General features: G+C 54.6%; 1 protein-coding gene across 1 annotated transcript in view; it reads right to left on the bottom strand.

Annotated features, from left to right (window-relative positions):
• Positions 1–7,611: 7,611 nt before the first annotated feature.
• Positions 7,612–12,690, bottom strand: part of LOC134528853 (basic proline-rich protein-like) — a 64,432-nt gene continuing 59,353 nt past the window's right edge. The window contains exons 2-6 of the mRNA XM_063362522.1: positions 9,834–9,998; positions 9,500–9,745; positions 8,914–9,173; positions 7,886–8,311; positions 7,612–7,793 (exon numbers count right to left, since the gene is read on the bottom strand). Coding sequence (XP_063218592.1) covers positions 7,612–7,793; positions 7,886–8,311; positions 8,914–9,173; positions 9,500–9,745; positions 9,834–9,998 — 1,279 coding nt within the window. The remainder of the gene's footprint in view (positions 7,794–7,885; positions 8,312–8,913; positions 9,174–9,499; positions 9,746–9,833; positions 9,999–12,690) is intronic.

Below are 12,690 nucleotides of genomic sequence, written 5' to 3'. Positions count from 1 at the left end.
TACGGCGGCGCTGTACTCGAGTGGGTCGTCGGGACGTATCTGGTGGAGTGTTACGGCTTCCTAGGCCTTTGCAGGTAGTGACCCGACTGCGTATACTACTAGCCGCTCTTGCGTGCCGATGTGTACCCGGGTGGCCTTGGTCTCGATTACGGCATCCTGCTCAGCCAGCCAGGGCTGTCCCAAAACTATCTCTTCGCGGAGGTCCTTGACCACGAGGGCGGTCACGGTGGTGAGATAGCCCCTTATGCTGACCTGTAGTGTTGCTCGCCCTACGGTCAGGCCTGGCCGGGTATTTGTGGCTAGTTGTAACTGCGCTTGTTGCGGTTGAAGTTTCCCGGGTGGTACCAGGTGGGGGGCTACGAATACGTGACTCGCCCCCGTGTCGACTAGAGCAGCCGCGGCTCGCCCGTCGACCTCCACGGGGATGCGCAGGAGGCTGTCCCAGGGATGGGTCAGCTAGTACAGTTGGGGTGGTTTTTCCCCTCCCATGGTAACCGGGAACGGTGGTTCTAATGGTCCGCCCCCGGGCTGGTGTTTCCCGGCGGTTTATTCGCGCGAGGAGGTGGCAATGGGCAGTCTTTGTGCCAGTGGCGTGTACCATTGGGGCAACCTCGCTGGCACAATGGTAGCCCCGGGACGTCCTGTGGTGCCACCCTGGTGGGTGTTGCGTCGGTTTGGGGTGTGTTCTCGATAGCTCGTCGTCGGGTCGGCGGCTGGGTATCAGCTGCTCCCTGTTGTCGTGTCTGACTGAGGCGTCCCCGACTCGTGCCCGGTGTGCCCCGTTGCCAGAGATCGCGCAGGTTCTGCTCGATTGCAGCTGCCTGCTGCACGTATTCTTCTACCGACTCCGGGCGACAACAACGCAGGAATGGCTGGAGGCCGGTGTGGAGTAACGCCGTCACGGTGGGTAGTATTGTCGTGGGTCGAGCGTGTGGGTTGACGCGCGCGAAGAGACGTAGTTTTTGTGCCACGAACTGTTCGGCCGTTTAGCCGTCTTTCTGCCGCTCGCCATAGAATTGCGAAGTGCAGTCGACCAATGCCTGGTCGGTGTCGAAGCGGCGAGTTAGTGGGCCGGCGAATTCTCCCCACGGCATGCCGAAATGTCCCCACATGTCCCACCATTCGTGGGACATGTGCCTCGCAGCTGCCCGCTGGCCTGTCCCGACCACTCGTCTACGGGTATACCTGCTCGGGTTAATCGCACTTCGCAGTTCTCCACGAATCTCCATGGGTCCTCATGTGTGAGGCCACCGAATTCGGGTAGCGTGAACTTGCCCTGGTAACCCTGGGGGCGGTTGTACGTCACGAGATTCGGGTCAGCAAGTGATGTTGGCTGTTGCGCGTGGCGTTCCCCTTGTGTGGTGTTTGTGCACGTCGTGCATGTGGTCGGGCGAGTGCTCACCACTGTGGTGCTAGTTTCTGTTTCCGTCTTTACGGGTTGTGCGTGGTTCTTTCCCGGGAACTGTCCGTCCCACGGCTGTACCCATGAGTGGTCGTGTGGGTCGTTACTGTGAGGGGTGCATTGACAGGTCATGTACCATGGTCTCGACCCCGTCAGTAGAGTCCGGATGTCCACCCCCGGAAAAAGTTAGAATTTTAAGGTGTAAAATAGTGCTATTTTTGCAGTTTTCGGTACTTCACTTGAAATATTGTAATGGTAAAAATATTATTAATTTTTTAATAAAAAAATTGTTTGAGTGATGAAGTAAGAAATTAATTAAACACATTTTTATCAATCCAAGTGCCTTGTTTACATCCACTCAAAATCATAAATCATGCTCGAAGCTCGACAATACAAAAAAAAAAATTAATTAAAAGGGTTGGGTTTCGGCAGAACTGATCTATTCCTGGAATCAATTAGCTTCAGCTTGAAGAGTTACACGACACCATGTCGTTGTCTCAAATCTATACACACACAGCGATCCTTACACTTTTGGAAGCCGTCAACACCTGCTTATAATTACCGCGCTGGTTAAATACAGTAGGTGTAAGATATTTGAAAGCTTGGGACCCGTCACTGCAACAAAACCTTATAGCTTCTGCTCGCGACAGGGCTAGGGGAAGGGAAGGAGAATCGGTAGGTTTCGCTTACTCTTCTCCTCCAGTGCAGTGGCCGGTGATAGCAGAAAGACACCCAGGCTTTTAGCTAATCTGCTTTCAGTTAAGAAAAAATAATTTTGCCTTGGGGGGGGGGGGGGGGGGGGAGAGGAGTAAGAACCCCTAACCCCCCCCCCAGTACACCCCTGTAACTATCCTCTTTGTGAGCAATATGTACTCTGTATTAGGAATGAATACATCTACTCGGTCGTACTTTTAAGTCGCTAGTGTATTAATAACTATTTTAAAGTACATTGAATTTTGAAGATACTATTTTACATGCGATTAGAGAGGAACCATTTTAAAACTGGGTAGTAATATGAGCCTAGATCGTTTAACATTTGTTATATATAAACTAGTCCTGTACGAATTTTGTGATTTTCTACTTCTAGAGGCAGGTTCAGGATTCTTACCATTTTTAAGTTGTCAATGGCGTGTTCAATGGTGACGCTGATCTGTTCTTGATCGGCAGTGACGAATAAAGACAGTCCGTTGGTGCGACGCAAAATTGCTTTAAATGGTGCAGATGAAACGAATTTAAAATATATACAGTTTTGGTGACCGTCAGGCTGTAACGCATCGATCTTCCATTAATTTCAAAACTGTATCTAACCACTCGTGGATTGTATCAGATATTAAGCTGATAAGAACAGATTAACTATTTATTTCAAAAAAATATTACACTACATACACTTTACAAAAACATAAACAAGAATATAAACCAAGCGTCCTAGCGCCATAGAATCACCAGGTATTTATCAATATAGAATAAGTAATAATAAGGTTATTTACAATAAAGTTAAAAATAGACATATACATATCATGCCGGTGGCGAGTATCCTCTTGATGATGTATTGACACGTGAAAATGTCATACTACAAAGAAAAATTAAAGTAAATTGGTAGTTATAACTAAGCTAAAACTAGAACCTGAACGACAGATAACCCCCACTCACTATTTGACCACGACAGTTATGGGTGTCCCCCTATCGACAAGTGACTTAGTAGAAAGGTTGTGCCGTCGACCCCCCAGAAGGGGGCCGAGGGAACAAACCAGAAATTATATGGATTGAAGTGAAAATTGAAGTTAAAGAGATTAACCTAATTTACGGGGGGGCCTGGCAGTGGTAGTACACTGGTCCTGACCCTCCTTGGAGAAGGTGGGGCCGTGCTGTGACCGGCCCAACCCCTAGGTGGAGCGGACATATAGCAAGGGAATTTTATGTGGGGCACTAGAAGCCAATACAAATTGGGGCCACAGCCAGGTCCTATGAGAGTGCGAAGAGGTGCAAGGCTGGGGTCACCCAGCTGACGCAGATCTAACTATTTCTTAATTAATTCATGGTACAAGTGAGGGGTGGCCCTCCAGACCTTAAAAGACTTCATTTGGAAGTAATGAAGGGAGGAGTGAAAGGGAGACATGGGGTACCCTTGTAATATATAAACACAGAGAATATATGTTTTGAATAAAAGTTCTTAAGATGCGGTGAGAGGGGCAGACACTAGTATTGTTCAAGTCCTTGGTGGGCCCTGGAAGAGACAAATGCTGTATGGGCTTGAGCCGGGGGCATTTTGCAGGCCCCCTTCCCTCGATGCTCCCGCAGTTGGGCACTAGTGCGCCACCGTCTTGAGCTGGGGGGCGATTTCAGCCCCCCTTCCCCCGACGGTGCAGCGGTGGGGCACTGGGGCGCCACCGACTTGAGTCGGAGGGCATTTCAGCCCCCTTCCCGAGCTGGTTCACCGGTGCCACGCCGGGGCACCATGCACCCCGGGTATCTACGCAGGCACGCCGTCAGTGGGCCGGGATGCCTGGGGCCACCACACCCTGGGGCGGCTGTAGGCGAAGCCGTGCGTTGGGCCGCTTGCCGCCAGTGGGGGCGGCAGAAAGCCAGGGCATCAACCGGGCATGCGACGGCAACCCGGGCTCCGGCGGTCATCGCAAGCGCCGGGAGTCTGAGCCAGCGGCCTCTCCGCAGCAGGATCTGGTCTCCTTTGTGCCTCCGGGGACGCATGTCGACCCACGGGCTGCCTGGGCCACTGTAGGTCATCGGCAGCTGGGCGCAGCGTGGCCACTAACGGCACAGATCGGGCACCAGGGGGCTGGGTCTATCCAGGCACACTGCGGGGCTCGCGGGCAGCATCATCGTCCAGCGGACAGCTATCCTTGACTCCATCACCTGCAACTGAATACTGCCGGTGGCCCGTGACATGCTCGACATATATGTCACGGGACCACCGGATGGTGTCAGAGACCATGAGCCTATAACCGGTTCGTTAGCGGGGTCCCAGGAGCCCAACGAACCCACCACCACCGCATCCACCTCGGCCCTGTAGCCGCACATCCGCGTATGGTCGAGGAGCCCCTGGTACTACCTCCGCTTGTCCCAGCGAAACGTAACGGTTGTCGAATGTCACAGTTACGTCCACCAGGTAGGCCGTCCTGCGGGACTCGCAGAGAACAACCAGGTCGGGGCGCAGGGCCGAGGTGGTGTGCAGCACCTACCAGTTCACTATCACCTCGGGGCGGACGGCGTTGGCGAGGCGCTCCACCACGGCATTGTGGCGAAGCTGCCACACAGAAGCGTGAGGACAGCAGTGATTGAGGAAGTGCGCGAGCGACTCTGTTAGCCACAGCGTCGGCACGCCCTGCCATGCCGGCCCCCGAAGCGCAGGGCACCGTTGAAGGCCAGCACATTGAGCCGCGCCCAGTGGATGAAGCACGGCCGGTGGACGAAGCGCCATTTCGCGAAACTGGTGTATATGCCACCCCCCCACCCCCGCACGAAGTAGCTGCTCGTCTGGGAGCGGCATGCCGCGTCCATCACACTGCCCTGGTCCGAAGCTTCTCCCAGTGCCGGCGCATCGAGAGCGCTGGCAATCCGGAAGGAAGCCTGGTGCTGAGACTTGGGGCCCAACACGACGCGGTCCAGGACGCCTCCCCCCCTCCCCCCCGGCATTGGAATCTCGAGCTGTAGCTCCTGCAAAGCGGCGCACCACCGCCAGGCGATCCCCGCCAGCGCACCGAAGTGGCGGCCGGCATTCCGGGTGTAGGTCAGGAGGGACTAAGACACCCTGGGGTCACGGTCGAGGGGTGCAGTGTTGCTGCCCGACAGGTACCGGGCCACCAACGCCCCGTCGACGGCCTCCTCTGGCAGCACCGCCTTGTGAGCGACCGCGGCCCGTAGCTGCACCCAAGCCAGGTCTCGAACAAGTGGGTTGGCGGACAGCAGCCGGAATGCATGCACCACCATGGCGGCATTGGCCTGTTCCCCCAGAGGAAGGAGGCCCGCGCCGCCGTCCACCGGCGAGATGGCTGTCAGCAGGGGGCTGGCGCACTGGGGCAGGTGCAGCCACATCTTGACGTGCGCCCGGAGGTGCCGGTCGCAGTCCGCCAGGGCTGTCTTGCGGACTCGCCCCCCGCGCAAGATGAACTGCAGGCGGGAAAAAAGGAAGGTCCGCACTGCGTCCACCTTCTGCCAGAAAGCCAGCAGACTGGAGGCGACCAGGTCGAGGTAGGTGCACAGTGCCTGTATGTCGTCTTCGGGGGTCTGGGCGAAGCGGTACCTGGTCGGCACACCCGGTACTGTCACGGGTCGCCCTCGGCCATGGCCTGCACCGGGACAAAGCCCACATGCAGTACTGTGGGGCGCGCACCCCTGGGAGTCCCCCGGCCGAGGTGGAGAGGGGCACACTTGCAGGGCTTGAAATACAGCCCGGCCCACTCAGCCACCATCACCATGGAGTCCAGCAGCTCCTGGAGGGCCTCCGGTACCCAGGCCAGCAGGACCATTTCGTTGGCATAGGCCAGGACTGCGTGGTGCTGCCCCAAGACCAGGCAACCCAACTCCGCCGCCTGGGTTGCTGCGCACCTGACACGCGGCTCCATCCCCAGGTTGAAGAGCAGGGGGCTTAGGGGGCAACCCTGGTGCACACGTGCCAACACCAGGACGGGCTCAGTCAGGCCGTCAGCAGTGTGGATACGGGTGAAGACCCCAGTGTAGAGGTCTGCGATGGTGGCACGAAGGGCTGGGGGGATACTCATCACCTCAAGGACATGCACCAGGTAGGAGTGGGGAATGGACCCGAAGGCGTTCTCCAGGTCCAACCACGCGACCCCCAGCTGACGCCGGCACTGGCAGTGGTCGTCGATGGCCGCCTGAAGCACAAAGTTGTGCTCCAGGCAGCCTAAAACTCCCGAAAGCCCTTCTGCTGGGCCGACATACTGCCAGTGCGGGAGGCCCAGCATCCCAAGCGGTCCGCCAGCACCCCCAAGTACACCTTCGCTATATTGGGGCCGAGAGAGACGGGGCGCCATTTGGACGGGTCGGCCACATCGCCATCTTTGTGAAGCAGCACGGTGGTGGACTCCTTCCACTGCGGTGGGATGCGCGAGTGGACCAGCACGGCACAGTACAGTCTCGAGCACCAGGCATCCAGGGTCCACGGGCCGAAGGTGGCAGTACTCGATGAATTACTTGCCGTGCGCCGTGTTGCCCATCCGCCGCAGGTGGTTCATGATTTCGGCCGTCGTGACGGGGCGCTACAGCCAGATGTCGTCGACGTCGGTAATGGGTGGCACGTCGAACGCAGACCCCGGGGGCGTCAGGGTCACCCGAAAGCCAGGGTTCCGGAAGAAATCGGCGTAGTGGGTGTGGAGGACACCACTCGGGATTCCGCAGTGCGGCGACTCCTTGCCGAGAACCAGCCGCATTGCCTTCTTGAGGTTGACGCTGTAAAGGCACTGGATGTGGCTTGCCGCCTCAGCATCGAAGCCCGCGCGGGGGGTCATGCGCCTGTGGAAGGATGGGTTGATGCGACCACCACGGCGACGGCGGCTCCTCCGGGAGGCATGCTCGTCATGCAAGGCGTCTGCTTGAGGTGGTGGTGGGTTGTGTGGTTGGCCCCCCGATTGTCTCCATGGCCACTTCAGCCGCCACCGCGGCCGCCAGGTCCGAGCACATGGTCTCCAGGGCCAGCCAGTCAGCCTGGGCCGCCTCGATGGTGGTAAGCCACAGGCTCTGAAAAGAGGTGGGCTCCTGAGGTCCGGGAGGGCCGCGGCCATGCGGGCCCGGGCGGCGCGGCGGCGCAGGGGGGCGAAGGCCACCGGCCGGGCCACCACTGTCACCATCGGGGGGTGAAGGGTCACGTCCAGGGGCGAGAGGAGGGGTGCTCCTGCACGGCTGCTCCGGAGCATCCCTGTCACCATGGTGGCGCGGGCCCTCACACTTGCGCGCGTCGCTGGCCCGTCTTGCATTTCCAGGGCGACCACAAACTGCTGGGGTACCGGACACCGGTAGTCCCTCTGGCTCCTCCGGAACAGGCTGGCCGGACATATCGGTATGGGTGGCAGCCTCCTGTGTGCCGGGAATGCTGGCCGGGAGCAGCAGTGAGATGCCCAGGGTGTTGGGATCCCTGGTCCCAGAGAGGGGGAGGCGGGCATGGCTGGGGCGCCGGGACCAGCCGCCACGGACGTAGGTGGTGGGTGCGTACAGCGCAATCTTTGGGCGCACCACGGCTACTCGGGGAGCGAGGGCGGGGTCAGCCGGGCCATCAGAAGACCCCGACCGCAGGGGAGCCCTCCGGTCCAGGAGGGAGGGAGCACAGCGGTCGTGTGGCACAGGGCGGTCTTTGCGCTCGGCTGCCGGGGCCAGCCAGATGGCATCAGGGTCCCCTCGATCTCAGTGGGGCATGGGGTCGCTGGGGGACACGGGCGCACACCCGGCAAGCAGGCGTTCCCCGCGCCCAGGACTAGTCGTCCAAAAACGTCCCACGCGGCAGCGGAGGGGCACCGGCCTCAGCAGGGGGCGCATGCACAAGCACCACCGTCTCTAGCAAGGCGGATGTGAGCGGGGGCGGGTGGACCTCCTCGGAGACGGGCCGCGCGTTGCACATCCGAGGCGCCATTTGCCCCGCCGTCGGCAGCCGCCGCTTGAGGCGGCAGGGACGCAGCGGGGGCAGGAGCGGCGGTGGAGTGGGCGGGAGGACTGGTCCCCCACCTGGGCTTGCGGACAGGTCGGCCGCAGGTGCAACGGCCACGTCGATGCGCTCCCCGGGTGGCACAGGCCGGCCTGGGGGGCAACCGGCAGGAGAGACCGGGGAGATGCCGTCGGCATGCACCAGCGGCGACGCGGGCTCCGGCGGCTGTGGGAGACTGGGCGGCCGGGCGTAGACGTCGAGGCGCCAGGGCCTGGGGGTGTCCGCAGCAGCATGTCGGCCTGCGTCGGGCCAGCGGGAGCATCCGAGGCGTAAGCGGCGTCCCCCAGTCGCATCACAGACGAGGAGGCAGGCTTGGGCACCGGACACAGTCGGTTGGGAGATTCGTCCAGCGATGCCACGACGCACACCGCACCGGACTGCAGGACCACCAGGCATGTGGTGCCGGGGCTCACAAGGGGGGGGGGGGGGGGTACCCGGCGGCTACCAGTGTCGTGGGACGCACTGGCGAGACGGCGGGGCTCACGCCAGGCCGCACTGGGGAGCCACTAGTTGGCATTCTGCCAGAGGTCGGCCAGGCACCCGCCAAAGCAGCTCGCAGATCCAGGGCAGCACAACTCCATCGTTAGGGTGGCTGACAGGTCGGGCACATAGCGGGCGAGGTCACCGCAGGCGAAGAGGGGCGGGATGCTGTGCGATGGGCTGGGGCAGCCGGGCTAGGTTGTGCACGAGCAAGGCGGCCCTGGGCACACTAGGGCACCATGGAGCGGCCTCCAGGTTAAGGCCGGATGGTGGGCAGGTGGTCGCTGGGGCCACCAGAGCAGCAGCAGGGCCGGGCGATAAAGAGGGGACTGGGGCTAGGGCCACAACTGCCAGCACAGACTCCGGGCAGACACCACGCGGCGTGGAGTCGCCCGGGGGTCGCACTCCTGTCCACCGACCATCGAGGCGGGACCAGTCAGGGACAGCTCGAAATGTGGCAGACACCGGCACTGGAGCCACCGTGGCACAGCTCTCTGGTCCGCCAGCAGGGGTGCAGCAGCCGCAGGCGCTAGAGGAGCATCCTCCTGCGATAGCCCCGCACCATCAACATCTTCCTCTTCAGACCTGTCAGACTCCCAGGCAGAATCTGGTGGAGGGGGACTGGGGGTCAAGACCCTCCGGTCCCTGCAGGCTGGGGCGTGAAGGTTTGCGCGCTTCAGGGAGTCGAATGCGCGACTACAGTGGCGGCAGGCGAACCTGGCCCTAAAGCTTCTGAGGTCACGATGAAGTCGCCTCAGGTGCTTGGCCAGGTCAGGCCAGGCTGAAAACTCCCCCAATGTGCGGGCGCACCCACGCCTCCCCTTAGGGCACTTGGGGCAATGCAGTCGGCGGCATGACGGGACAGGCAGGGTCACAGTGGTGACACCGATGCGCCTAACCACCCGTGGCTGGGAGTAGCCCAGAGGGCAACCGATACGCTGCGGCACCAGGGGACACGCACCACCTGGGGGCACGGACTGCACAGCCAGGGGGGACTGGGTACGTGGTGGTGCCTCAGGCCGAGGTGGCGGCCTAGCATCACTGCCAGGGGGCACAGGCACGCCTGGCGGGCCAGCCACAGGGGTGCCATCCAGCGCAGTGGTGGACCCAGGTGGCGCCGGCAGTGCGCCACGAAGAGGAGGCGTAGAGTCTGCCAAGGTGGTGGCCCCGGGCGCAATGGCGAGGCGCCTCCCCTGGGAGGCCCAGGGCTCCCCGGGGGGTATCAGGGCGTCAGTTGGGCAGTGGGGCATGCCCCCGGGGGAGGGCGGTGGCAAGACATACCTGGGTGGCGGCAGGGGCAGGGGACGAGTACCAGGGTGCACAGTCTTGAAATGTGTGCGCACCCCCCTTAGTGTCCTTAGACGCACTTTGGGGATGCACATGGTGCACTCGTACCACTGACCCCTGTGGTGGTGCTCACAATTTAGAGAAAGTCTGTGGATGTCACTGTACGCAGGAGGCACACCCAGGCAGAAGGGACACGAGTAAGGAGGCTGTCCCGGGAGGGGCATAGCCGGGGACGACATGGCCAGGCAAACTTACAAAGTACAGCTATATAATAAACTAAATAGATTATTAAAACAGTAATTAACGCTAAAGGTGTGCAATTAAAATTTAATAATAAAAAAATGCACAGTAGGTAGAAATTATAATGAATCAAACACACAAGGGGGACAATATATAAACACCAAGATTATTAATAGGAATGATGAAGAGAGAAAAATAAAATTAAAATGTTGAACAATGTAACCAGAAAATATTGTACTAATTAAGAATTAAAAATAAACAAATAATTCATAAATGGAACACACCAATAAACCTAACAATGAATAAAACTGAAAAAAATAGACAAATGTAGTTGAGAGAAACTAAAATTAAATAATTGAACCTATATATGTATTATTAATAATTGTGTAACTTAAAAATAAATGAATGAAAACACCAAACAATAGTTATTTATTACGAGAATTGTTAGAAAGTTAACCAAAAGACAATAAATTTATACTTAAATAATATTAAACAGAGCAGGGGACAGAGAACCATTAATAGTGATGGTAAAGAATTCTGAAAATAGGACTAGTAAGGAGTATAATTTGTGGCAAAGTGCACATCAAGCAATTGTATGTACGTCTATGGCCAGTGAACAGGTGTAGAAGTCGTTGGGGCCGGGAAGAAGACAATATGGCCCCTTACCTTGTTAAATAGTAAAAAACCACGAGGGACAGAAAACAGGCCAGGAAGGCGTATTTAAATAAAATAATTCTGTGAAAGGTTAAAGGGAATTTTAAGAAATTAGTTATTATTATTTATTTAAATAAAAATAGGTAAATGAGATGCAATTACAAAGGATTTTTAAGAGCACAAGAGTAGGAAATTACAACTAAAAGAGAATATTTACTGGAAGGCAGGCTAGGTGTAAAATGACTTTATACAAAGTAAATTGAAGAAGAGTTTCAAAGGAAATGAAAAGTAAAGATAATATTAGGGTGAAACAATGTATGGAAGTGTATTTGAAGCATGTGCCTCGCGGCCATTTTCATACACACAAACAATGAATGTCAAAACTGATGTTATTGGTTTAGTTAAGTACGAATTACAGTCGTTACAATGGAAAAAGTAAATAAAAAGAGGAAATATTAAGCGAAAAAACAAGCCAAAAGGACTTTAAAACAGTTTAAATAATTTAAAACAAATTTAGAAAAATAATCGGGCTCGGTAGGTAATACAATTTAAACACACTATTAAGATCCCTGTCATTAAATACCACTCAGGACACTGCAGTTCAACAAACTAACACAAGCTGACAAGATTTATAAATTAATCCAAATGGCCATCCAAAAGTGAATTGCTAGGTCCCATACTTTAGAAACCCATGAAAAATTTAGCACCTGTGAAACAAAGGCATCAACGTGAAATATAAAATTACTTTTAAAAAAAATTGAGAAATGTCAGCAAAGGAGAGCATTAAAAAAAGATTTAACTAGGCCCTAACTGAAAAATTTTAGAGAAAAAAATAAAGTAACTGTCATACCTCAAATGAAAACGTCACTACACGATAGTCTCACAGAGCAGAACTTCACCACACGAAATCCACCTGAGGTACCTAAATCGGTGGGTCACAGCAACACCGATCCAAAGCTGCAATCACTCTAGCGACTCCATGGAGCCGACATCCCACAGGAGAGGTGCCATGCAGCAACAAACCTAGTGCACAAAATAAAAACAAGGATAGTACCAAAAATAAACGAAGGAAACCTGGAATAAAAGAGGTTAAACCAACTAAAGAGTAATTAGAATGAAGACACTAGACAACAGCTACAGGTACTGTGCAATGTGTGGCATACCACATGAAACTAGAACCACGTGTGGAAAAATAAACATCACAATTAATGTAGTAGGGAAATAAATGTGTTTTTAGAATGTTGGCCACAGTGCCAGAGAGTCATGTAAACGAAGTGGTTATATGTAAGCAACGTGATGTACTATAGATCTCATTAAACGAGTGTGCGATGGCAGTTAAAATGTTTTATTTTAGTAACACGATACACTTAACCTCCACACAAAGCCAACATCCCACATTAGCTACAACACAACACACACAAAAATACAAAAGCAAAATAATGAGAAACCAAAAATGCTGAAAGTAAAATATAAAATATTAGAAGACAGGACAAGTACCAAAACACAGTTAATATTTAATTTTAAAGACATCACTAGCAACAAAAAAAAATTAGAGAATAGAAGCAAAACACAACAGTAAATTTAACAAAAAAAAAACCAACCTTTTACTGGAAGAAACAAAACAACTCCAATTTAGTGAAATTATTTAAGACCTGAATAAAAGAGGCACAGGATAATTTTAACTACCCAAAAAAAATATATTTACCACACCATTACAACATATTTCTAAATAAAATAGTCAATACCAACTTGGTTTTTAGAAAATATAGATCATGGCCCAAAAAAAACATAATATGCATGCCACAATCAACACATGGGGGAAAACCAGAAAAACAGCAAATAGAGCTCATAAAGAATAATCAAAATAGATATCCAAGATTACCTATAACAAACATGGGCAAAACAAACATTAAACAAAGTGTAAACACACAGGAAAACCTAACTCATAACAGAAAGC

Source organism: Bacillus rossius, chromosome 1 (genome assembly GCF_032445375.1).
Source record: "Bacillus rossius redtenbacheri isolate Brsri chromosome 1, Brsri_v3, whole genome shotgun sequence".
Taxonomy (NCBI): Eukaryota; Metazoa; Arthropoda; class Insecta; order Phasmatodea; family Bacillidae; genus Bacillus; species Bacillus rossius.
The sequence above is the reverse complement of the archived record's forward strand: the minus strand, read 5'-3'. Positions and strand labels throughout refer to the sequence as shown.